The sequence below is a fragment of the Alosa sapidissima genome, chromosome 6 (genome assembly GCF_018492685.1).
Source record: "Alosa sapidissima isolate fAloSap1 chromosome 6, fAloSap1.pri, whole genome shotgun sequence".
Lineage (NCBI taxonomy): Eukaryota > Metazoa > Chordata > Actinopteri > Clupeiformes > Clupeidae > Alosa > Alosa sapidissima.
Genome location: NC_055962.1, coordinates 5,473,564 through 5,500,075, shown reverse-complemented (window position 1 = coordinate 5,500,075; position 26,512 = coordinate 5,473,564). Strand labels below are relative to the sequence as shown.

Sequence of the window (26,512 nt, the reverse complement as noted above, 5' to 3'; positions counted from 1 at the left end):
AATTGTAGGCTGTGCAAGTAGCCTACAATGTATTGAAAACAGAATTAGCGTTATCAAAGAATTGTCTCAATGAAACATTAATACATTCATAAATCAGTCTCAACACATTTTTAACCATTGCTTTTCATTGTGAACCAAAACAGAAGCAACAGCCAAATCTACAGTCCAGCAACACAAAATTGCCTATGTTGTCACTTTTGAATGACAGCTACATTCAGACGATGAAAGCATCAATACCTCACATGAAATATTGACGAACATTGCCTTTAGTAGGCTACCATACATTTCCATTACATCTGATTCAATCGCTTGAATAACTTTCTCGTCACTTCATTAAATCCACGCCGTCATTTATTAAACCCACCCCCACGAGGGTGTGTCTTGCCATTCTACACCGTTGTGTCCAACCAAAGTGATATTATCGTACAGGGGATGGATAATAAGGCTGTGGACACAGCATGGTGTGCCACAGTAATTGATCGCTTTTTGCGATATCCTGGTGATAAATAGAGGAGTGTTCGTTCGGTTAGTTTAATAACTCCTTGCCTCTGCAGTGGAAAGTCTGTCACATATCGCAAAGCACTGTTTTCGGATCACACCGTAAGCCTAAGAGTTACTTTATTTCGGTCTCTGAGTTGAGGATTTCAAACAAAACAGAAGACGTTTCGCCACAAGTCTCGCGGTTGAGGACGTCTTCTGCTCAGCAACTGACAACCTGACTTACCAGAAATTCTGGAGACACACGGATGGCTTCTGATAATTCCTGCACAGGCTACAGGCTATTCATGGTTAGGCTGAAGTTATGAAGTAGCTCGAAACAAGGTCTGGTGACATTCTGACAACATTGTTTCAAAGAAACCCAGGTATGTGGATCTCTGTTCTGTAATAGACCAAACATGAGTAGGTTATAACGTATTTTTTCCAGTAGCCTAAGTCTTAAAGTACGCATTGCATTATCCTCCCTAGGTTTAGCGAACCTATGTCATAGGACCTCCAAAACCTACTTGAGGACAAATCATCGTTGATATTTAAACTATCCGGAGATGCAGACGTTTCTGAAGGGTAAACGCGTTGGCTACTGGCTCAGCGAGAAGAAGATCAAGAAGTTGAACTTCCAGACATTCGTGGAAATGTGCAGGTACTGTCCCATGAACTCTTGCTTATCATGGAGTTTTTAGGTCATAAAAAATATGTTGCTGTCTTTCTTTCTGGTTTGGACAGTGGCTTTTAAACACCCAGACACGTAATGAGCAAGAGAGCGTCAAAAGTGGGCTATAGCATGGATATGCCTTACATTTACATCTCTTAACCAGGGGATTGTAACCTTATTGAAGTTGTTTGTCATAAGGTCTGAATGATCTAAGTGAGTAGAGCACATCTCACTCTTGCAAGTCCATCTGATGTTCTCCTACATTCACGAGGGTCTCCATCATAGAGGAGAATGACTGAGGCATAGGGTGGGCTGTGTTGGTGTAGAACAGTGGTCTCCTGATGTCATCATCCCCAAAGAATGTGTCAGGTATGAACCATGGGCGGCTGGTGCCAGTTCCTTTAGCCCTGGACAGACCCAGGGGTTGGGCTATTATGTAAACAACAAAGCGCAAATGGAGTGTGGGCTTTCAGTGGAAAAGGGGGTCTGACAGGAATAGTCTGTTGTTTGGCTATGTGGTATTTAGCTTGCCTGTAGAGTCAAGGGTTTCACACCCTCAAGGTTCTTTCCAGTCACCAAGACAGGAGACAGAGACACACACCAAAGACAATGTGTATGACTGCAACAACTGGACTTTGGTCATGTGGAATAATCCATTGATGTGAAAGTGCTTATGGCACCAGTGTTATGTGTTCAGCTCCAAGGAGCCACCTAGGTAATCAATACTGCAATTCCCAAGAAGTGTGAGTCTATGTAGCTGTCTTACATGGCCAATTGAAACCACCATTCCCAGGAATACAGCAAGTCCATCTCAATACCAAGGAAATGGCTAGATACACATACTATGTAACTCTAATAGCAGGAAAAGAAAACTGAATGCACACATTGACTCTTAGAAGGAAGCTGCTCATTTCTGTGGGCGGGGGCTAGATAACCACAGTTTGGTCTAGGGCTAGGCTGTGACAGCCTTCGCTGATGAGATCCTCAGTGAGCCCAAAGCAGGCTGACCTGCACAACTCTGTGTTGTCAGCAGGTAGCACAAACGGCTTCTGGCTCACTGAGCCTCTTAGAGCAGCGTCACTTCCCCCTGGTGACTGACTACAACAACCACCTGGAGCTGATTGTATCAGGCCACTTGTCAGCCAAGCCCATATCCTCCCAGCTAGTTTTCTGTGGGTTCCCCTTTTAGGGTCTAATAATGTCACAATATTTTTGCTCATCCACAACTTGAACCAACATCGCAGTATTGTCAAGGAGGCTCAGGTTATTTACAGTGTACCGGAAAATAGTTTTAGAAATGTATGAGCCTTATTAAACTAATGTGCACAGTGCTTATTTATTCAGGGTAATTTAGTCATTTGAATGAATGGTAATCTAGGCTGATGTAGTAGTGTTGGCTGTTCAGTTACCTACTGGTATGTAATTTGAGTATAATGTACACAATGTTTTGCACGGGTCCCCTGTAAAGCACAACTGTCTGTATGAGAAAGATGTTAGTGTGTGTGTGTGTGTGTGTGTGTGTGTGTGTGTGTGTGTGTGTGTGTGTGTGTGTGTGTGTGTGTGTGTGTGTGTACTTACTCAGCCCAGATGATCTGATCCCAGATGATCAATGATCTGATCAAGACTGTTTGCGTTCTTTATTTGGCCCGTTCGCCTCGCAAGTGTTTGCAACCACACGGTGTGATCATTCATGATACCAGAAGTGGTTCATTCTGTACATAACATCACCACCCACAAGTCAGTGGCTCTAGTAAAACCCATCTCTACTGAGGTACACATGTTTTCAGGCATTCCTCAATCTGCTGTTTAAGGCCAAGGCTTAGTCCAGTGAGTTGATTAATGGTCTCTCTCACATGTCTGTAGGGTTTAATCCACATAAGAGAGAGGTTCTTGTCTAACACGTTAAACTAAAATAGAATGACTGTCTAAGCCTCTGATCTGTTTTTTTTTTGGCTGAGCTTAAGTACAATATGTACATTCATCCTATACAAAAGCAACAAAGAATTGTTTGCCCATTGAAAGACCAACGCCTATATATCAGGTCATGGTAGTCTTTGGCTATAACTTATCTCACAGGAAGAAAGAGGGGGAATCACCTTTACTGTGGCAGTCTTAATGTTTTCAAGGTATTACTAGTAGACATTGACCTTTGGTTCTCTCTAAGAGATGAGGCCAGGGATTCCAAAGTGTGTGCTCAGTTGGTAGGTGGGTCACTGTGTGCTTTTATGTGGGTGTGCATGAATTAGATGATATTTCAGTAAATCAGTACCCTTGAAGGTCATAACTGTGTGTGTGTGTGTGTGTGTGTGTCTGTGTGTGTGTGTGTGTGTGTGAGAGAGAGAGTGTTGTGTATGAGCAGGTTTGAGAGTTTAGTATTCAGTCACAGTTTCAGCCAAACAGTGTCACTGTGTGCTGTGAGCGTAGTGGATGTTTTGAACTGCATCTGAGGTTACTGCTACCCCATTGACAAATACCACAGCTCTTCTCAGTCTGCCCCAGAGGTATGGAGGAATGCTAGCGGAAGAATGTGTAAAAGTGTGTCTGAACTTGTGTAAAAGTGTGTCAGAATGAGCAGGATAACCACTGCAACTGCACTTAGTCAGTGGGTTTTAGCGCACCTGTCTCAACATTCACCGCAGAGAGAGACCACTGCTGTCATGACCACTGAGTATACCTGTTGTGGACTCCACCAAGCATTAGAGGGGGTGTGAATTTATCACTGTCCTATCAGTTAAAACAAATAATTTTCAGTTAAAACAAATAATAGCTGCTCATGGTCAGATATTACACTATGTTTGAATTGTTATAGTAATGTTATATGGTCAGTGCACGTGTGTGTGTGTGTGTGTGTGTGTGTGTGTGTGTGTGTGTGTGTGTGTGTGTGTGTGTGTGTGTGTGTGTGTGTGTGTGTGTGTTTGTGCATTTGTCTGTGTGGTTTTAGATTTCTCCTCTGACCTGTTCAGAAACAGGAAGAGTAAAGCTCTAGCTCTTCTGAAATCTAAAATTACTTGTGATGTGGCTTTTCAAAAGTCTTCAACATCGGTTTGAATAGACACTAAGATAGACAATAAACACCTCTTTCTCATAACTGCATCCCATGAAGGTCTTGATCAAAAAGTCATGACCTCAAGGACTCTTGATAAAGATAATGTGATAGTCACCATTTTAAAGATGCTCTTTCTGTTTTGTTTCTGTAGGAAAAGGGGCATTGAAATAATCCAGGTAAGTTATATTTACTTACTTGTGTATTTACTTACTGACTAACTTATTGACTTACTTAGTTGAATTTTTAATATTGTGTTTTAATCTTGTCGGCCAATCTGTTGTGGTCTTCCGGGCTGATTGAAAAAGAATGCATCACAACTACTTGTAATAACAGTGACATAACATGTACTTAATATACTTTTTGTGTGACATGGAGATGAGCTTTATGAATGAAACACGAAATGACACTGTCATTGAATGACACTGTTATTTCCATCGAGACTCAGCTGACAACAAATAGTTTATATTGGGAAGATGAAAGAGAGACCAAATATGCAAACACACAAGAACAACAACAACACATATTCATTTTCGACCTATTTTATGCCGTTCATGTCACCAGCTCATTTTGAACACTGAAAGTTGTTATATCATTGAGGAGATGAAAACTTTCGAGATTCATTTTGATAACAGACTGATGGGTAAAGTCTATGTCCACCAATATGAAAACTGAAAATGTTTTAGATGTGCTTTTGGTCGTTTCACATACATTAATAGATCTTTACTGCCATGGCATGGTCACAGAAAGGTCATTTAAAAAGAATAAAAATGGACCATTAAAAAAAAGCCATTTTCTCCAAGGGGAAACGATGGATAAGAACAGTTTAATTCAAATAGTCTGCTGGCTGTGAGGTTTATCCATATGAGTGGAGATGGCACAGGGCAGCCATCAGGTTCAGACAGGGACAAACTGCCTTCCATGATGCTTCCCCAAGGAGTCTGCACAACATAATGTCTCATATACGCTAACATAAGCCCTGTATGTAGGACCACCAATACAGCTAGTGTATTAAATGCAATACATTTTAGTAGGGAGATTTACTCGAAAACTAGCAACTAACTGAGTTGCCAAGTCAACAGAATATCAGTAATAAGACAGCTGGCATAGATAAGAGTTGAAGGTGCAGTCAGCGATCGTACATGTTTTCAAACGTTTATCAGTTTTTTATTGGCCAAGTATACTTACAAGGAATTTGAACGGGGATATACTGTATTACAAATTGCAGTGATAATGGGTTCAACTCCATCCACCTCTTTCACTTTCATTCTAACATGGAAAGTATCTCTGAAGAAAGATTGGTTGAGTGGAGTCTTGTTTTGACCACCGTTTCGAAACAGGATTGTTTGTGAAAATCATTGGACACACACGGGGTGTCACGACACAATAGCTTATGACTAGCAGTGTGTCATTTTGTCACATGCCTTAAGGCAGATGGAAGATCAGAAGACATTAGAGATGAAGGACTTGGACCGACAGTGAATGATTAGTAAATGCGTGCTAACCAGGAATTCTGAGATTACCTGCAGGAGCAGGTTAGGGCTGGCTTGTTTGCATGAGGTTATGAGGCTATAAAATGTTTCACTATCATTTTGTTTGTGTAAGAAGTACATATTTGTGAATATTTTAGGTGTGTTTAACTGTGAAGCACAGGACTTAGTAACGTTTGCCCGATGTTTGTTTACTGACACTGAGCTCATACTTTTCTGATGTTACCTGTAAGTGGCCATAGATACATATCTGAATCAAAATATTTGATAACATGCCTTTTGAAAAGCACCAGCCCTTTCTCGGGCAGAATGAGGTCAGTTTGACATCTGTATTTGTTTATATTCCTTCATTGGAAATGTTGACCGACTCATAGAATCTTCTTCCTCGTTCAGGTCAGACAGTCAGAAAGGGGTTTTGTTGGACAAACACACCACACATTGTTTTTTTGGTGATGGGCATGAAGGTTATGAGTGTTGTGGGTTGAGTATGGCAAGGAAAGGCACAGCATAGGCCAAGGTCCCTCCCACTATCTGTCAGACAGACGGCCGCACCTGATAAAGGCCCTGACTCAGCAAGATCCTATTCTCCTCTTCCCGCGCCTCACAGTATTGGACAGGTCAAGGAACAAAACCAAGCCTAAAGCCAAAGAATGAAATGGACTTTGACAAAGCTTTTGTGTTCCTTGGCTGTGAGCCAGTTAGCTACACCCTGTCTTCGCCCATAAGTCACTTGCTATCACAAGACCTAATAAATCTCTTGTAAATGATCAGTTAGTTGATCAATCAGGGCAAGGACTTAACATTGTGCAGTAACTCAACCTGGTCAGTAGAAAAAGCCTGTTTTTGTGTCTTTGAGTGAATCACTAAAAGAAATCATTAGTTGGTATAATTAGTATCGAGATACTGATAGCAGTTATTGAACCACTCTCATGAATCACCCTCAGCACACTACACACACTTATCACAGCTATGTAGTTAATTTATTTTATAGTGATTGCACTAGTAAAGTCTGTAAAGGCTGTGATACGCGGTGCATGACGAGAATTACATCATCAATGCGGTATGCAGGGGGTGTCGTGTGTCGCGTCAATGTGCTCGGAGGAGTATACCACCTACGTAATGGATGTCTCTAACACTCCACTACAAGCCTCTCTTTTGACTCTCTAATCCCTGACTTTTCTTGGATTAATGCCCTTTTAGCTATCACACACGTTGAGCAAGTTAGCCTTCATGCGTTTGGCTTGGCTTTTCAGATTTGTCGACTTGTTCTCATGAGGCCCGTCAAGGTTATTAGTCTTGAAGTTTGGTTTGTGTATGTCCTGGTGGTACAGATAATGCTATCTCTGTCTTATACATTGTTGACAAAATATAGCGAAATGGAATGATCCTAACTGAAGGATTTAACTGTCCTTGAAGCATCACAGTTCAGTTGAGCCAAACCGATGTCTCATGTATTTTCATGTGTTTTTGTCTAGCTCTTGTCAAATGCTTTGCACCACAGGATATCAATCATCAGATAGCAACACTGTAGCATCACTACCAATTACCCATAATGCATTATTGATGTTGAGTACTCTGTTTCCATCAATATTACATGAGCCAAGGACACCACTAATCCTTGTTTCTAGAGGTAATGTTTTTTTTTTGTTTTTTTTATACACAATTTGTGTAACCAAAATTACTGGATTCTCTGCAGCCAATATATTTATGTATTTTGTTAAATTAAATGCTAATATTAAATGTTAATTCAATTTATGCAATAATCTAATAAAGGAAAAGACATTTCATATAGGAAGTTAATCCTGTACTGTGTTGTGAGGAGGAGATTATTATCCTGTTCCCCCTGTTTATCATCAAACCCATTGAAGACGGGCTCAGTAGACAAGAAGACCATACATGACTGATTTCACTCATGTCACCCGCTGAGCCCAAACAGAGACCGTTTAGAGCTGTCATGTAACCTTTTGACCTGTCTTGTGGACTTAATTGAGAGCTAGTCTCTCTCAGGCTAATTCCTCTCCTGTGTTCCCCTAATTCATCTTAGCAGCATTTTGAGAGGGGTTGAGCACTTATTTCCAGACATTCCTCCTGCATCTGATGAAGGCCTTTTAGGGAACAGTCCCCAAGGACCTATTCTCCTCCTACCACACACACACATACACACACACACATACACACACACACACACACACACACACACACACACACACACACACACACACATCTTGGAGGGTCTGCAGCCCGTCATTTCTTCTCCTATATTTGGGACCGGCTTTGGAGTTGCCCCTCACTGCGGTCATGGCGGATTACATAATTCCATGTTCCCCCGGCTATGTCCTCTGCCCCCCTTCCTCTATCGCCGCCCGCCCAGATGTTTCATATGCTCCGTCCATATGGACTTGTACTTGATGGGGAACTTCTTGGCCCCTGTCTGTTGAAAATAAAGTGCTCGGCCCAGTAGGGCTGCACCCAGAGGATCTTGTGCACTTTCTGTAACTCCCCCTAAGGGTCCAAGTGAACGTTGAGGTCCCCTACTGTGGAGACTGCAGTAAAGTCTGCAAAAGAGTGGGTCATATGGATCTCTGAGTGGGTCATATGGATCAAATTCAAAAAAGCTTTATTGGCATGAGTCATGACTGAACATACTATATTATTGCCAAAGCATTAATACAATACAAGTAGTAATAATAAGATCTCTTTCTCTTGTGTCAGTTTGTGTGTAACTAGGCATGACTTGTCTGTCTGGCAGAAAGTAGGTTGTTCCATTATATCATGTAACCATTAGAGAGATGCTTTGTTTTGAAGGGCTTTGTTGTCAAAGCTTTTCAGAAAACACAATGAAAAGATAAACAAACCTGAAAAACCTGATGAAGCCTCATGAGGCACTCTCATTCATCTCTCCAGGGTCTTGCTAATGCAGTTAGCTACAGTTCTTTATGTGCATTTCTGACCACTGTGTGGACTGTTAAGATGACCTCTGACATTTTATATCTAGCTGGATCTGAGTCGACCTCTGGAGGAGCAGGGCCCGCTGGACATGATCATCCACAAGCTGACTGACCACATCCTGGAGGCAGACCAGAGAGACACACAGGCCCAGCTACTGGTGCAGAGTGTTCAGGTGAACCAAGGCTGCCCAGCTGACTTCAGGCACACTTACATGGAGACAAGGATCCAATTATTAAAAGCCCTTTATTTAAGATTGGGGCCCCTCCAGGCAAAAAGGAGTCTTTTTGGTATTAGGGCTGTAACTAACGATTTTTCATAGTCGATTAATGATCATTTTCTTGATTAATCGAATTGTTGATTAAATTGTGAGAAAATTGTGAGAAATTGTAGATGGCCATCCAAGAATATGTCCTCGATTGCTTTGTCTTTGTTTACTTGCCAAAGGTATTTAGGTTTCGATTGAGATTGAGATTAACAATTACCAAAATAGTTGGTGATTAATTTAATAGTTGACAGCGAATAGAGATTAATTGCTTAATTGTTGCAGCCCTAAGACATGCCCTATATTGTTAGGTGTGTGATTGTGATCAGAATATTTCAGATATTTATTTGAAAAGATTTGGAATATTGTATTTTGAATGCCACCCAGCATCTTAGTTTTGGTATGAAATTGGTAGCACTGCTGAAGTATCAAACATTGAGTCGTGAGCTATTAATGCAGATCGTATACTCTTTTATGTACCCTTGTGTGGCTATAACTGGTCGATGATATCTCAGCGCTATTTTATACTGTCTAAGTGTCTATGATCTCAGCATGTCTTTTACCACTAAGAACACAGGAAACCTCGGTCAATGATCATCTTAAGTTCTGTTTGAGTTGACCTGCTAGTTTCTGCTCTGGTCTGCAGGATTACATAGACGCCCACCCAGAGACTGTGGTCCTGGACCCGATGCCTGCTATTCGTACCCTGCTGGACCGTGCCAAGTCCTATCAGCTGATCCACAAAATTGAGGACTTAATGCAAGGTGGGCTAGCATGCATGTGCTACAGCTGCACACCAAACATGTAGTCTTGGGGATACACAACATTGACATCCTGTGCCTTGCTGGAAATACTCTCAATCCAGCATAGATACACACATGTGCTCTATGTATGTTCACAAACATTCACATAGAAACACACAAACAGGTCAATTTTATGTAAAAAGAATATTTTATATTTCGCCTTGAAATCAACAGTGTATTTTTGTTTGCAGTGGGCATGAGTGTGTGTGTGTGTGTGTGTGTGTGTGTGTGTGTGTGTGTGTGTGTGTGTGTGTGTGTGTGTGTGTGTGTGTGTGTGTGTGTGTCAGACTCCCCTTCCGTAATTCCTTTGTTGGCCCTGCAGTGTCAGAAGCCTCAATGAGCTTTGAGCTTTTTCCGCTGGGGAAGTGGAAAGCTTACCAAATAGTGTGTGAGTGCGTATGTGTGTATGTGGGTGTGTGTTTTTGTGTGTGGAGACGATGGAGGCTTACGTGTGAAAACTGCCGACTTGCTTGTTCTTTGTGTGGCCCTCGCTCCGCTCCGGCTCCGCATTCCCGGCGTTCTGAGCAGGAAGAGGGGGCCGACATTCCCGCTCGGCGGACACGTGTGCTTGTGAGTCTGGGCGACCCGTGCTCTTAAACCCGCGTGAACCTCCCTGGACGTCCCCTCTCTGCCCCCACAGCGTGCAGGTCACCAGAGTGAGGCTCAACAGAGGCACGGCCTCCGCGCTTTGTGTCATCTGATGCAGTCCGGCTTACATGGCATGTCAGCTGAAAGGACTTGGCATTCCTGGCCATATGTTCAGCAATGCCTGTGTTTGTACCTATATGTGTGTGTGTCTGTGTGTGTGTGTGTGTATGTGTGTGAGTGTTTGTGTACGTGCTGGAGTTGGTTAAATGGGTAGTCATCACACTACCCTCTTCATGTTAGAATGTGGTAGTATTCAGTTTACAGTCTGTCTTATTCACAGTTACAAAGTGCAGTGCAGATGTTTTTATTAGTCCCTTTGTGGGTTGACTGTGATGACTAACCTTTGCCTGTAAGTATGCTTACACAGGCCTTCTGCTATGCCGGGTTTACGAAGTTGTTACTCGCCAGCAGGAAAAAGCATAAGCAGTTTGCCTACTCTGTGCATTGTAATGGCTGCTAATGGCTTAGCACTGTTTGGAGTCCTGGTGCCAAAAGCTTAGGTGTGGAGACTCTCATCACCGGTGTTGTGTGTCTCAGCGACAGGATGGGCTGTCACCACGCTGCTACACAGAGAGCAGCTCACCGTGAAACAGTGCCGGCCCAGCTCTGGCTAAGATCAGGGCTAGCCATTAGCGCTAGGCTAGCTTGCCCAGGTCCCGCTGCCTCTCTTGCTGTCTCTATCCCAGGGCATGCCCATGTCAGGGAGATGGGACAGCACAAAGTGGCATTAGGTCAACAGTGGTGTTCTTTGGCTCGGGATCTCTCAGGGTTTTACAGAGCACTCTGTTTAGAATTTAGCATGCCAGGGGATATTCTTTGTACTCTCTTTCTCTCTCTCTCCCTCTCTGTCTCTCCAACTCTCTCTCCTCTCTCTGACTCATTCTCTCTCCATCTCCAACTCTCCCTCTCTTTTCTCTCTTTAACTCTTTCTCTTATGGTCTATCCCTCATACTTTTTCTCTCTCTTTCTAATGCTCTCTCCCTCTTCTCTCTTTAACCCCCCCTCTCTCCCTCTCTTCTCTCTGTAACTCTCTCTCCCTCTTCTCTCTCTCCCTCTCTTCTCTCTGTAACTCTCTCTCCCTCTTCTCTCTCTCCCTCTCTTCTCTCTTAACTCTCTCCCTCTCTCCTTCTCTCTTCTCTCTCTCTTTCTAATTGCCTCTCCTCTTTCTAACTCTCTCTATTCCTCTCTTCTCTCTCTCTCTCCATTGCTCAGTCTCTGTCATTCTCCAGGCAACCACAATGACTTAGCTGAAAGCAGCAGGGAGAGTTGTATTGAGTGTGGTGGCCTCGGGGGAGTCACTGGAGATAACGTTGCTTGGGCTGGCGCTTTCATTACACAAGCACCGTTTGTTTGTTTTCAGATAGAGCGACAGCTCCCTCATGTATCAGCCAGTGTAAAATCTACACTATCGCGGCGCTCTGTCATTGACCGAGTTTTGGATGAATGGTGCATGTTGTTAGTCACGGCACTATGGCAATGCCCTTTGACCCTGACTTTCATCGACAAGATGTCATCTGTATGCCAGAGCTGTGATAGCTGGCACGATCTCCAGTTGCATAGTTTACGCAATTTTAAATACATGTAATATCTAATATAATCTGGTATATTTAAGGTGAACTGATGACCATAATAAGATTTAATTAAACTTCAGTGTTTTAAATAGTTTCAATGTTATTTATTACCAGTCACAAAGAATGAAAAGCTATCCTTTGCAGTCTGAGGGCAGAGAGGGATAAACACGCCTTTGGTTCATGGGTTCAGTTTCTCCCTGCCTGTTTGCGTTTTTCAGACTTTATTGGCTAGTTAGCGCCAGTTCGTTCCACTTTGCATGACAGCACTACGATGGTGGACTCACAGACGGGCTCATTTCCGTAATGTAGCTGTTGTGAAGTGGATAACCACATCTGAGCTACACGCTACACAAACAGCATTAGAGAAAAAAAAATCATTACACCCGAGCTTGCCTTGATCTTCTGTGAGAGACAAGCCCATAAATAGATTTGTTTTCATTAGGATTCCAAGATTCAATTAACTACGGTACACTAAGACCCTCTGATAATAGTGGGAGAGAAAATATACAGGCACATCCATAGCTTTCCTATGTTTCCATGGACGAAAGAATAATATTGTCTTGTTGACACCAGCAACCAAGTCGCACAATGCCAAGGATATTAGGTAATAATATGCACTCAGTGAGACTGTGAGTAAGGCTTGTAGTCTGATTTAAAGAGATTAATTGGGGCCTGTTTTAGGTCTGCCTTTCAGCTTGTGACACCATGTTTAATATTTAACTCATGTTAGATATACATTGGCTTTTCTTCATGTTATTCACACAAAGGAATCTACTATGCATGCCAAAATGGGACCGCGGCGCAGCACTTTGAGTTCACGCCACTGGAGCCGATGAAAGAGTGTATACAATATGTGTCTGTGCATATGGACATGTCCGAGACCAAGAGAGTGAGGAGGGAGTGTGCATGCCCGCATGTGTGTGTGTGTGTGTGTGTGTGTGTGTACCGGTATGTGTGTGTGTGTGTATGTGTGAGTGTGCTTGACAGAGGTAAACTCAGAGAAGAAAAAGAAGAAGAAGAAAAAGTGAGAGACACTGAGAAAGAGAGAGAGAGAGAGACAGAGAGAGAGGGAAAGGGAGATAGAGAGAGGGAGAGAATGCATAAGAAGAGGCACATAGCACATACAGTATGTTCTTGTAACAGTGGCCTTGTGCGTCTCTGGAGGCTCCATATAGTCTGGTTTAGGGATTGTGGGTGGGTAGTGGTGTGTGTGTGTGTGTGTGTGGGGACTACTGCACTGAGATGGAGGGACTGGGAAGGAAGAAGAGTGTTGGGTGTGTGGGGGGGGGGGGGGGGGATGATGAAAGAATGGCCATGATGTCCCTGCCATGCAGAGGCCATGCTACATTTCTCCCTGGCTTTTCAAAACATGTGGAGTCAGGGTTACCGTGAGCAAACACACACTCTGACACTTCACAGGAGACCCCAAGGACCCAGCGAGAGAGAGAGAGAGAGAGAGAGAGACAGAGAGAGGAAGGAATAGAGATTGCAAAAAGAGCAAGCAGGAAGAGAGCATATGAGAGAAGCTAGACAGAACAGGAAGAGAGAGTGAGTGCAGAGTGGCGCAGGAGAGCCCCAGTCCGAGGGAGAATGTGTGGGGGAGTCTTCGTGAAAACTGCACCACACACGGGAGAGACAGACAGAGAAATTGTCTGACAGCAGCAGAAGATTTACTGCTTGTAAGGTTCCCCAGCAGGGCTAATTTGCTGGGCTGCTGTAAGATTTTTTTATCTGTACTGTAGGCAGCTATCATGGTCCCTGAGGGAGCCGCTAATAACCCATGCAGCACGCCATAAGCCTCTGTGTGACTATGAGGAGGCTTTTTCACAAGCCATGCTGGAGGCTGTGGATGTGTGTGTGTGTGTGTGTGTCTGCAAATAGACACATCCCATGCTTGAGGTGGTATGTGAGGAGTGCATACACATGTATACATACAGTACACACACACACACACACACACACACACACACACACACACAGTCTGAGCTCCTCTTCTGTGCTCCTCAGATGACCGGATCTGCTCCCCTCCGTTCCTGGTGGTGAGGAATGAGTGTGGCCGAGAAACGCTGGGTCAGCTTCAGCAGCATGGCATCACCTTCCCCTTCAGTAAGCCACTTACACACACACTCACACACACACTCATGCATCACGCTCACATTCATACTCACACACACACACACACACACACACACACACACACACACTCTCACACACACTTAAACATCATGCTCACATTCACACTCACACACACACACACACACACACACACACACACACACACACACACACACTCTCATACACACTCATACATCATGCTCACACTCACACTCACACACACACACACTCTCACACACACAAGCCGACATCACCTTTGGACAATGCCCTGGTAATTGGGCCCGGATCTCATGCGGACTTCACACATGACCCTCACGGACGGACATTGTCCGGGAGGAGCTGGCCGGAGGGCAGGAGTATGACGCACAATAGATACGGCTGTTGTCACAACGTTTGTTTACTACATAGAAAGGAGAGTGCGAAATTCAAGCAAATCGGAGAAGACACAAAGTGGCAGCTTCCCTTGCTAGAAGACTTCTCCAGAAGAGGAGAAGCGCTGCCGTTCTTCGAGAGAACCATATGGAGGCGTGAGAGACCTAGCGGTGGAATGTTCTGGACAGATGTTCTAGAGAACTTTGATGATAAACAGTGGAGGAGTCATTTTCGTATGAGTTCGTTTTGAAGTCTGGTGGCACATGCATTAACACCCCAAACTACCAGAATTGCCAGAATTGCAGTTTCACGCCACCCAGGCACACAAAAGAGACGTCACCACCCCTTTGTAGGTGTGCATCACCCACCTCTTACCCTTCAGACATACGTTCCCCCGTGTAACATCCGGATTTACTACTATTGACCAGGTAGGGTAAGGTCCAGATTTAGTACTATTGACCAGGTAGGGTAAGGTCCAGATTTACTACTATTGACCAGGTAGGGTAAGGTCCAGATTTAGTACTATTGACCAGGTAGGGTAAGGTCCAGATGATGACAATTGTGTTCATACATACAGCCCATTCGCGTGACATCTGGATCATGTCATGTCATCTGGATTCCAGTGTATGTCTAAAAGGGGCTACACACACTCACACCCACACTCATACATCACGCTCAGACACACACACACACACACACACACACACACACACACACCACTCATACATCACACTCAGACTCACACACACACACACACTCACACATCACGCTCAGACTCGCTCACACACACACTAATACATCACACTCACACTTACACACTCTCACAGACACACACACACACACACACACACACACTCACACTCACGCTCTCGCTTGTGGTCAAACTTGATAGTTTAGCGATGACATAAATAGAAAAGTGGTTTAGCGGTAATGTTTAAACATGAAATGTTTATATTTTTCATCTGTTGTTTATGTATGTGTTGTTGCTGTGGCTGCAGGTTGATTCACACTCATGTATTGTGCTTCTTCCCCAGTCTGTAAGACCCAGGTGGCACATGGCACCAACTCTCATGAGGTCAGTGACTACTGGACACACACCAGCTGACCTGACTGTCTCTGACATGTCGTCTATTCAAGTCTGTTTATAAACACTGACTCTCCTTTCACAGTTTCTTCCTTTCTTCCCACTCCTTTCTTCCCACTCCTTTCTTCCCACTCCTTTCTTCCCACTCCTTTCTCTCTTCCTCTTTTCAAGTTTCAACTGAGACTGTCCTCAAAAAATGACTCTTTTTAACATCCTATAAATAATTCATTTACTTGGAGGGTAGAAATAAATGAGTTATTCTCTTGTCTTTTGTGTTTGTTTTTCTCTGCCCTCTATTAAGCTTTGCATTTCTTCATTCTTCTTCATTTCATTCATTTTCTTTCTGCCTTTACATCGCAACGTGCTCTCGTTCCCATCCCTCCGACATGGTTGCGTAATGCATTGAAACTCCTGAGTGCATGTATGCAGCATAGCGTGTTCCCTTCTATAAATCTTGAGTTCCTGGGAAGGCCTCCCCTCTGTTTGCTCTGGTTGTGATAGTGTAGTTTGAGCAATGGGGCACAAGGGGCTACGTCAGATAGTACAATGGCCGCACTGAACACTCCCCCTCTCGAGCGGCCAGTCAGAGGATACTTCCCTTTCTAAGGGTAGCCTTAAGGAGTGCTTTACCAGGAATTCCCTCTTATTCTGTAGTGATCTTCTGAGAAAAGGGTGGAGGGTCACTTCACAAAGATAAGTTGTCTCCTTAGATGGGTGGTACGAAAAGTATAAACTTATACGAAAAGCTCTTGGCGCTGTTGATCTTTAGGGATGGACGTAACCGCGGTGCCACCCACTGATGGGCCTGATTAGCAAGCAGAGAGACCTGAGCTCTCTTCAGAACAGCTCTGTCATAAACCTTTATGGCGACAGTATGTCCATGCACTTCAACAGACCAATAAAGACAGGCGGAGTATATAGGTCTCATATTTAAAGGTCAGCGATCATACACGATTTCAAGCTCATTTGTCACATTCAGCAATCATCTCCTCACTATCCGCTAGTTGCCCAGCCTGTGAGTACACTGTAAAAAAAAAAAAAACGGTCTCCGGTCTCCGTGGGTTGCCCAGGCTCCGAAAACTGGAAACACATGTGACCTCCTGCGCCATCGCTGACTGTACTGTACCTTTAATATGGACACAAAAGATCCTCTGGGTGTCATGTAGCTGGTTTCCAGTGTGATTTCCAAAGACCACCTGAATAGCTGATGAGACCTGAATCTGAATCTGCCCATAATCTTGCAGATGAATTCCAAGCATGGACAACAAGCCCGCATCTAAAGGCCAACACATTTGTTGTGCCTGATGCACTTCAAGAGAAGTTAGAAGTTAGAAGAATTTAATTTAAAACATTATTTTTTTAAGGGGCCCAACAAGCCCACTAGTGGTGTTAGGGGCATAGTAACAAATTGTTTTTAATAAATCCACACACATACCATCTTCAACATTTTGAGCGCAACTTTTAAGGCACTGTGGGTGAGGCACAACTTTTCTTTCCTTAGCAAACTTTACCACCAGTTAACAAAACTATTGTTACACAGCTTAAAGCAAGTTAGGTTATAAAGAGTATGAAAGTTAATAGTTAATAGAGAACGGGAATAGTAAAAGTGATTCATGTGTTCTACTCAGATGGCCATCATCTTCAGCGAGGAGGACCTGAAGAACATCAAGCCTCCCTGCGTCATCCAGAGCTTCATCAACCACAACGCTGTGCTCTACAAGGTGTTTGTGGTCGGCGAGGCCTACAGCGTGGTCGAGAGGCCGTCACTCCGGAACTTTCCCACCGGCCCAACAGGTGAGGCCTTAAGGCCGTGACATGCTCCCGCGCCTGTGTCCTGCCTGTGTCAACACGCATGTGGGGGGTTTCGCGTGCTTCCCAACAATAGGGACAGCTCGTCGATGACACATGTCTTCGACGTGCGCAAATGTGCTCAGAGGAGATTACCACTTGTTTTACACTTCCTCTCTGTGATTCACCTCTGGAGTTACCAATAGTCATGCTATCGATTGGTCATTACATGTTCCTCGTCCTGTTTATGATGTTGTTTAGCCTGGTGACGCACTGGTGTGCACCCATCCCTATATACTAATTAGTCACCTGAGCCTGACCTTATATTTACCTCTAGTTGCCCACCAGGCTTTGGACAGTACTCAAGTTCCTCTTTAAGCTCTTAAGGATAGTGTGGGACAACACTATTTGCCATATTTGTACAACTCCTCTATCTCACATTCTTTGAGGGCAAATTGCTGGCATTCAACTTTGTGTGAGGTTGTTGTCACGTTCCTCTGGTGTTGGCTTTTTCCAAATGATGTGGCCGAAATCACTTCAGCATGTTTAGCACCAGTTCAACAACTGCTAAATCACAGGCGCTATGCTTTTGGAAGCCGTGCCACGAAATGGCCTGACATCACCGTAGCAACTTTCCAAACTGGCCTTTCAGAGGGTGGCAGGAAAATGTTGTTGACAGAATTTATGTGGCATTCACGCCATCTTCATCCTACATCCAACTGTGGCTGAACCTTTCCTTTTTAAGATTTTTTTTGTCAAACTGGCTATTTATGAACCGTCTGAAGATTTAATGATTCTGGCCCACATGCAAAGCGCAGCAAGTATTCATGGGATTCCGGAGCTCATTTGTAAACTGTTCGCTATCTCCTCTCTCAACAGACGATTAGTTTAGAGTACAGGACTTCTTGTTGAACTTCACGGACACTGGTTCCAGTGAGAGCCTGTGAGTCACAACAGTCTCCATAGCGACGATCTAAATCAAGGCCACCTTTTTTCCTGTGTTTATGTGGGAAATTTTGCCCCCCTCTGGCCAAATGAATGGACTGCACTGACAGAGTGAGAGGGACTGGTGGTGTAAAAACAGCTAAAATAAAAAGAGCTGGTGGTGTAAAAACAGCTAAAATAAAAAGAGCTGGTGGTGTAAAAACAGCTAAAATAAAAAGAGCTGGTGGTGTAAAAACAGCTAAAATAAAAAGAGCTGGTGGTGTAAAAACAGCTAAAATAAAAAGAGCTGGAAACCAGTGCTGTGCAGAGCAACTGAGATGAATACATCCACTGGCAGATACACTTGTAGTCAAATAGATTTGTATTCCATTGACAGAATATTGTACGTTTATCAAACCTTTCACTAACCATACAGGGATTAGGAAAGGCATAGCTGGTATATAGCAAATCATTATCAGCAAGTCGGGAACTGCATCCTTCTCTAGAGAATGTGAATTGTGACAAAGCTGGTAGCCTACTGGTACTTATGTTGAACTGACACAGGAAGCCCAGATCTTTGTTCTTGTGTGACCCCTCTCTCTCTCTCTCTCTCTCTCTCTCTCTCTCTCTCTCTCTCTCTCTCTTTCTTTCTTTCTTTCTTTCTTTCTTTCTCTCTCTCTCTCTCTCTCTCTCTCTCTCTCTCTCTCTCTCTCTCTCTCTCTCTCTCTCTCTCTCTCTCCCTCTCTCTCTCAGACAGAAGAGCCATATCCTTCAACAGCCACAATGTCTCCAAGCCGGAGTCTTCGTCCGACCTGACCTCTGTAAGTCTGAGCCACTCTCGTTGAAGATCTGAGACTAATGTTGTTGTTCTCGCCGACTTAGCGGGCTGATTCTGGAACAGTTCCACTGCAGATCAAGGCCTGGCAGACCCATTTCCTTATAAGATGCTATGCTATCATTTTCCCCCCACATCAGTTTTGTCATTGAATGGTGTGTGTGTGTGTGTGTGTGTGTGTGTGTGTGTGTGTGTGTGTGTGTGTGTTTATTCACCTTCTAGAGGGAAAATCTGGAAGGGCAGTCCCAAGTGCCAAGTGACGACATCATTCAGATGATCTGCAGATGCCTGCGACAGACCCTGGGAATATCCCTGTTTGGGATCGACATCATCATCGACAACCAGACTGGCCAACATGCTGTCATCGACATCAATGCATTCCCAGGTGAGTGCCTGTGCTGTTCACAAAGGCTCTGCCTCTTCACTTCTTTGGGCATGGCTTGCCTTGGGGGACTCAACTTCATGCGCTGTAGCCTACTGTTAGCCTGGGTGTTCCCATGCTGCCTTGCGCGCGATTTGATTCACGCTGCTAAGGCAGCCTGGAGACCATGGAGCAAATTTTCGCCTGAGATAGGGAACCAATCACAGAACAGGGGGGAAAGCAAGACGATGATGAGCTATGCACAGACGCAGTTGATAGACATCCGTGGCACCCAATAAACGGATCTGGGCATTTTTTTCAAATACGAAAAAATGAACGTTTGGTTCCCAGACCACGTCTCATTGAGAAGTGGTGGCGCTAGCCAGGCTAGCCTACTGTGTGACTGGGCTCCTTACCAAGGACCACTCCCAGTCGTCAAAGCAGAAGTACAGAGAAAGTGTTCTCCATCTTCATTTGCACACTTAAACTAAGCACATGCATGTAGTCGCCGGGTGCTCAAGCACTCGAGTACTAATAAGGTATAGACAGTGAAATGGGGCTGGTATCACTGAGAGGCAGGAAGAAGAAGCTCTCTGCACAGAGAAGGATAGGCGACAGGTGATCCTTAATCGGTATATTTTTCCAGCATTTTTCCTGTTTATAGGTTAGCTGAGGCTCGTATCTGAGCATAAAAAAAACGTAATAGTTTCTGATTTACCAAGGCTAATGTTGTGGGTGCAGGGGTGGCGGTGGTAGCGTAGTGGCTAAGGAGCTGGGCTAGCATGCAGTAGCCTGAAAAGTTGTGGGTTCAATTCCCATCTTCCACCATTGTGCCCTTCAGCAAGACACTTAACCCCTATTTGCTCTGGGGACAATGGCCTCGTAATATAATATGTATAGGAACGTCATATATTACCAACCATCACGTATGTCCAACCTCTTACGTGTATGCGTCACTTAATATTCATTTCTATACAAACCAAGATGGCGGATTCCTAAAGAAACGCAAGCACCCACACCATAAGTTTATCTAAATTAGCTATGTACCAAATCCGCTTGGAGCTCCAGTGGAATTTTAAATTGCGACGACGAGAATTCTCGGGCTAACCGTTGATGTGCAGTGAGAAAGGTTGGGAATAAGTACCCACCAGCCCAGCACTAAACTCTGAGTGTGGTAAAGAAAATCGGATATTTCAGGCAGTAAAAGCCCCGGTAATAATTAAAAAATGTATTAAAAAACATTGTTGTGTTAGGATTTTCGAACGAAATGGTTGGTAATTAGCACGTTTACGATACATAAGCCACTTTGGGTAAAAGCGTCTGCTAAATAAATAAATGTTAAAGTGTACAGCATCTAAAGACCCATCATCCATATGTGTTCACCTCCCTCCACCAGCAGGACACCTGTCAGTATAGGAACTCAGTATAGGTGTTAACCTCAGTCCACATGGTGTCATAGGAACTCAGGTGATAACTCCAGACCACATGGTGTCAGTATAGGAACTCAGGTGACAACTCCAGACCACATGGTGTCAGTATGGAAGCACAGCATTGGATGTTGACAACAGATGATGTAATGTTTTTGAGGACTCATTTTGCCGGCATGAGATTGATCCATAGCGTTTGCTAAGGCCTTTGCTCAACTGGCAATCAAGTGTTGTTTATGTTTTGATAGCTTGACCTCCGTGAAATTATGGTAATCATGGCAAAGTTTATCTGAGAAAGGATTTCTGGAAACTTGTTGTGTTGTGTTTTTCACAACTCCAATTACTTAATGGAAACAGAGATTAAAAAGTCATAAGACAGAAAGATAAGTCTTGAGAAGTCACGTGCTGTGCTCGAAGTTCAACTGTTTTTGTGTAGCCTGTTAGCACCCTTAGCATGACACTGTTTATGTAGTGCCTGGAGAGCATGGTGATGACTATTCTCCAGTCTCCATGTTGCCCTGGTGATGTTATGTGCTCTAGACGTTATGTGCTCTCTCTCTCTCTCTCTCTCTCTCTCTCTCTCTCTCTCTCTCTCTCTCTCTCTCTTGCTTTGTGTGTGTATGTGTTCTTTGCCAGTCCTGAATGGCGTGGGAAAATGTCCCATGAGAGTGAAAGAGTAAAGCAACAAATTACGTTATCATAGTTCTATCTCCAGTGTGTTGGTTCCCCTGTGTGTGTGTGTGTGTGTGTGTGTGTGTGTGTGTGTGTGTGTGAACTCTGCTGCCATTTATCCATTCCTATCTATCTGTCTATCAGAGCTCAGTGGCCGTGCTGGTCAGTGTAATGGTCTATTATCCCCAACTCAGCCCATATATTGATGATGTGAAAGGGCTGTTGAGAGTACAGAGAAAGCACAGCAGCAGCTCCTCCAAGAAATTAGGAACATGTGGAAGCCTGCGGTCACTGCCTGTACACAAATAGGTTCTAAATAAATAATTGCCACTGCCAAGAACAGGGTCCCCTAGAATAGCCCTCGATTGCAATCGTTCCCCCCAGGAAATTGTGTGGCAGAGGCGGTCCAAATTGTTTTCACAATCTCCCATCAGCCAAACAAATGAGCCTCCAGGGTCCGTCTCTGTATCCTCACTGCTGAACCCTTCTGTCTCCCCGTCTCCAAGGTTACGAGGGGGTTCCGGAGTTCTTCGACGACCTCCTGAGCCTCGTGACGAGCGCGCTGCAGGCCAAGGCCTCCACGGGCGGGGTCGTCCCACGGGCGCATGCCCGGGCGGGAGGTGTCCAGGGACAAGGACAGGGCAACCCTCCCGCTGTGGAGACACCGGCCTGCACCAAGCCCCGCATGGTGGGATGCAACGCAGACGTGTCGGCGACGTTCAAGAAACACTGTGCGCCCTCATCTTTAGCAACAAAGGCCTCGTCCCAGTGACCGCAAAAACATGTGTGTCTGTATACTGTATGAGTAAGTGAGTGAGTGGTGTGTGTGTGTGTGTATGTGTGTGTGTGTGTGTGTGTGTGTGTGTGTGTGTGTGAAAGTGTGTCTACTTCTTGAAAACCAAGGCCTTGTCTATGGTTAATGGTTTACAAAGTGACGGAAGATCAACCCATATTGACTGACCAGTCGATGCCTTCTGACAAAGACTCCATGGCCGCCTTTCTGTCTGTGCCAATAGGTTTCTTTCATGATTCTAACTGCAGCTTAAAAGGTTGGCAATGAGTGAGGTATTTACTGTGCAACCATCTGCAGGACTGTGTTAGACATTAAGAGATAAGAAAAGGAGTTTCGGGAATGAAGAGTTGAATTCTAGTACTGGATTACATGAACTGTTTTCAAGTGTGAGTACTTGACTGTATGATGTGTATTTTGCACTCTTGTGTCCTTGAATCTCCAATATATATATATATATATATATATAAAGAGTTCAGATGCAAAAGCCTCTAAACACCACCTCCGTCAAAAATGAGATAAAGATGGTGAGTGAATGCTCTCCACACATAGCATACATTAATCAAATCATTTCGCTTCAAAACCCGCTAAATACCACTCTTCCTGGTCTGATTGATTTGGAGGCAAAAACCTATAGGAGCCTGATAAAAAATGCTGGTTTAAAAGAAAAGTGGTCAGACGGATTTAGAGGGTTTTGCATCTGAGTTTGGTTCCAAAACACCATATCCTCCATTTCAAAATCATAAATCATAAATCATTTATTCACATTTTGTTTTCCAGGTATGATATTACCTGAAATACACAATTAAATAACATGACTTAATGAATGTTTTTAAAAATGGAGATATAGCGTTTTGGAACCAAAGTCTTCATATATTATGTATATATATATATATATATATGGGGAGCAAATAAGGATCAGATGGGGCACCTAATGCCTTAACAAGATGTTTTATTCCTTACTTTATTACTAAATATCATAATTTAGAACAATTATATTTACAGTAATGCCTTCCAATCAGATGGTGAATAACAGAATATTTGGTGGTATGGGGATTGGGTTTGATGTGTGAAAGAGTTTCTCTATTGATTATTTTGTACTTATTTGTAAATATTGCATTATGTTTGATTAACTTATGCATAAGTATGTTGTAGTTCACTGTAAAGCTCACAGTATATACAGTACATATACAGCTGTTCTTTTTAGTGGTTGGTGACCAGATCAGAGACACAATGTGTAGGCATTCATTCTCATTTTTTCCCACAACTGCGATTCTAACTGAACTGACCTGCACATGACATTGTAATGACATGAACAGGATGAACAACATGACGAGCACGTGTTGGAGACTTTGTGTCTGTATAGCAAGACACATCACCCATAGCAATGGACTCTGTAATACATCTGGCCCTGATGTGGCCCAGATCTGGCTCCGCTTTGTCTCTCCCACCCCAGAGAAGGGCCATGTCTGTCTTAGAGCCAGGTGCTCCACTGCATACCTGACAGACACCGACAGAACAAACAAAGGTATCCGCGAACTTGACCTGAACAAAGGTATCCGTGCAGAAAAGGAAAAAAAAGAGCACGAGTTAGCCGTCTGATGGCCACCTCTCTCCTACCACTTTGTGGAATAATGTACTCTTCACACGTAACCATGACAACTACTGTAGAACAGCCATTGCAGTCGGACTGGAGAGCGTTGGCTCTGACAGGTCTCTCTCTATGCACTGTATACACACTATGCCTGCGTGTTGCACATAGGATATGTGGTGAAGTTTTGTTCTTTGCACATTTTGTTGGAGCAAAACTAATTGGACATGTTATGATTCAAGTATGAGGAAACAGGGGAAAAAATAAAGAAGCACAAGAATGTGTGATGATGATGATGATGATGATGATGATGATTGGGGTGGGGGGGGGGGGTTCTTGCTCTGTGGGATGTGTGTGAGTCATCTTTGCCATGGCAGAATCTGTATGCTAGAGTGAGCCCACATTCTTTCAGATTGTCTGCAGTAGAGGCTGCAAAGAGAGAGAGAGAGTCGAAGCTCCCTCAGTATATTCATTAATGCAGGGCTTTGTGTGTGGGTGTGTGAGAGAGAGAGAGAAACACATGATTTAGCAGATGGGGATGGTCAGAGCCCTCTGAAGGTCCCTCACCTCACAGCAGGTACGAGAGCTACACCTGACCCAGGTCACATAGAGCAGTGGTAGACATCACAGGGTCAGAGGTGAGCTGCTCTGGTCATGTTGTAACTGTCAGCCACCTGGGGAGTTCCTGGCCCAGGAGTTAGAATAAGGGTGTACGATCACTCGAGTCAGTGCATGGATGGAGCAGATAGCCTGCCATCATTTGGTCATTTAGTAATATTCTGCTTAAAGGGATATTCCACCATTTGGGGAAATACTCTCTTGTTGAACTCAAGGGGAGGTGGGAAACAAGTGGATTTCCCCAAATGGTGGAATATCCCTTTAACAGATGATGGATGGATCAGGGAGAGTAAGGAGAGTGACTTATTAAATCCACAAACTTTTTTTTTTAACTCTTTCGTATTTATTGGTTTTCTTAGCTAAATTCCATACAGATAGTAAATACAAGTGTTAATTTTCCTTTTTCTTTAAATCTACGAAAAATGATCAATTATTGCATTTGTCAGGAGCTTCTGAGACCAATAGGTTCAGAATAACATTGTTTCTTTAGAAAGACCGACATAAGATTGTTTGTTTTCTATATATTTGCATATACACAAACTCATACTATCCCCAAGTAGTTAGCTCTGGATTGCATTACAACATTAATACAGACTGATTTATCATGTTGTCACAGAGATGTCACGCAGTGCTCAGGTACTTTTCGGGCGAAGCGAGCGAGAGAGCGAGCGAACCGTTTGTCGAGCGTTAAGCAGATACGAGAGCAGGAGCAGAAGGGTCAGAAGTCCTTATTTTCAGACAGCTGGGGCTTCTATCAAGATTCGTCCTTTTCGATGGAAACTAGCAGGAGAGAGAGAAGAGAAAGGAGGGGTCGGATGTAGCGGTCACTCTCTCCAACAGAAAGCGGATGGAGGCCCAAACCATGGGGGGTGGGAAGGAGGTGCGGGTGGGGCCTCTGCCTTGCCATGAACGCACCACGCGTCTAAGTGCAGGGCAGCTAACTGGTGAAGGAGGAAGAGGAGGGTGGCGAGGAAGGTCAGCCCCGGGGAGGGAGAGCCGCTCAGCCACGCCGCAGCTCGTGAAGCTTCTGAGCCACGTTCTCCAGCTCGGACTCGATGGCAGCCAAACTCTCGATCTCAGGGTCCTGGAAAACAACATGGAGAGACAGACAGGTAGACAAAGAGTGTGAGATTTTTACATTCCTACCACAAACCTGTGGCAATATTTGCTCATACTTTCTTCATGGTAAGCAAACTCGACTTATGACGTGATTACCTCGGTCTTCCTGGTGGCGCTCCCCTCCTCGTCTCTCCTGTCGTCCGGCTCTCTCTTGGCCATCATGCGGAGCTCCCTCTCCTCGGGGCTGCGCTGGGACCCGGGCATGGCCTCCTCTTCTGTGGACGCCTCCTTTGAGTGGTGGGGCACCTCCTGGAGCTGCTTGTACTCGCTGGACCTCCTCCCCTCCTCCTCCTGCTCCTCGGCCTCCTCCAGGGCCTCCTCCTGCTCTACTGGAGCTCTCCTCTGGGCCTGCAGGCCGCGGGGCTGGTGGGTCAACCCGCTCCAGCGCTGGTCACCGACGCCTCTCTTCTCCTCCTCCTCCTCCTCCTCCTTACTGGCCTCTCCCTCTGCGCCCTTGATCTTCCTCTCGACCTCAGCGCTGTCCGAGGCTGTCCTCTTCTTCTCCTCCTCCTCCTCTTCCTCGGCGGATGGCTTTGCCTCGGAGGTCTCTCCTGGGCCGCCGCTCACTGCGTGGACAACAGCAGAGATGCCAGGGGTCAGCCAGGCTAAATATCTCCTTTCACATCGCATTCTTTTCCTCTCAATCTGTGCCCTTCTTAGAGCTCTCGCCTTTTTTTCCGCAATCCCTCTCTTTCTCTGTCACTCTCATCTCTTCACCTAAATTCTCTCTCTCTCTCGCTCTCTCTCTCTCTCTTTTCTCTCTGCTTCTCACTGTCACTCTGCCATCCAGACAAGCCTTCCTATTATCCAGCATCAGCAAGATGCCACTCTCCTTAATGAAGAGCCCTGTTGCCAGCTGGACAGGGCTGGTCCTGGCTGTTATACAGCTGTCTGTCTCCT

The 26,512-nt window shown here is 44.5% G+C and overlaps 2 protein-coding genes across 3 annotated transcripts in view; one reads left to right on the top strand and one right to left on the bottom strand.

The window, feature by feature from the left end:
* The first annotated feature begins 410 nt into the window (after window positions 1-410).
* itpk1a (inositol-tetrakisphosphate 1-kinase a) lies at window positions 411-23,013 on the top strand. Of its 2 annotated transcripts, XM_042094492.1 has the most exons (11): window positions 411-863; window positions 967-1,138; window positions 4,348-4,372; window positions 8,679-8,804; window positions 9,541-9,658; window positions 13,924-14,022; window positions 15,438-15,478; window positions 17,116-17,281; window positions 18,953-19,020; window positions 19,257-19,419; window positions 22,001-23,013. In XM_042094492.1, the coding sequence occupies exons 2-11, from the start codon at window positions 1,044-1,046 to the stop codon at window positions 22,264-22,266; spliced, it is 1,167 nt and encodes a 388-aa protein (XP_041950426.1). In that variant the 5' UTR covers window positions 411-863; window positions 967-1,043; the 3' UTR covers window positions 22,267-23,013. The 2 variants fall into 2 exon arrangements, with proteins under 2 accessions (XP_041950426.1, XP_041950427.1); XM_042094493.1 differs by lacking the exons at window positions 411-863; window positions 967-1,138; window positions 4,348-4,372 and adding an exon at window positions 5,462-5,728.
* Window positions 23,014-24,688: 1,675 nt separating this feature from the next.
* Window positions 24,689-26,512, bottom strand: part of chga (chromogranin A) — a 10,423-nt gene continuing 8,599 nt past the window's right edge. Inside the window, exons 7-8 of the mRNA XM_042094504.1 lie at window positions 25,709-26,178; window positions 24,689-25,577 (exon numbers count right to left, since the gene is read on the bottom strand). Coding sequence (XP_041950438.1) covers window positions 25,494-25,577; window positions 25,709-26,178 — 554 coding nt within the window. The 3' untranslated portion in view covers window positions 24,689-25,493. The remainder of the gene's footprint in view (window positions 25,578-25,708; window positions 26,179-26,512) is intronic.

Coding starts and splice junctions, on each gene's coding strand:
- itpk1a (XM_042094492.1), top strand. CDS start 1,044: ATGCAGACGTTTCTGAAGGGTAAACGCGTTGGCTACTGGCTCAGCGAG. Junction 14,023..15,437: donor TGGCATCACCTTCCCCTTCA/GTAAGCCACTTA, acceptor CTTCTTCCCCAG/TCTGTAAGACCCAGGTGGCA. Junction 17,282..18,952: donor CTTTCCCACCGGCCCAACAG/GTGAGGCCTTAA, acceptor TCTCTCTCTCAG/ACAGAAGAGCCATATCCTTC.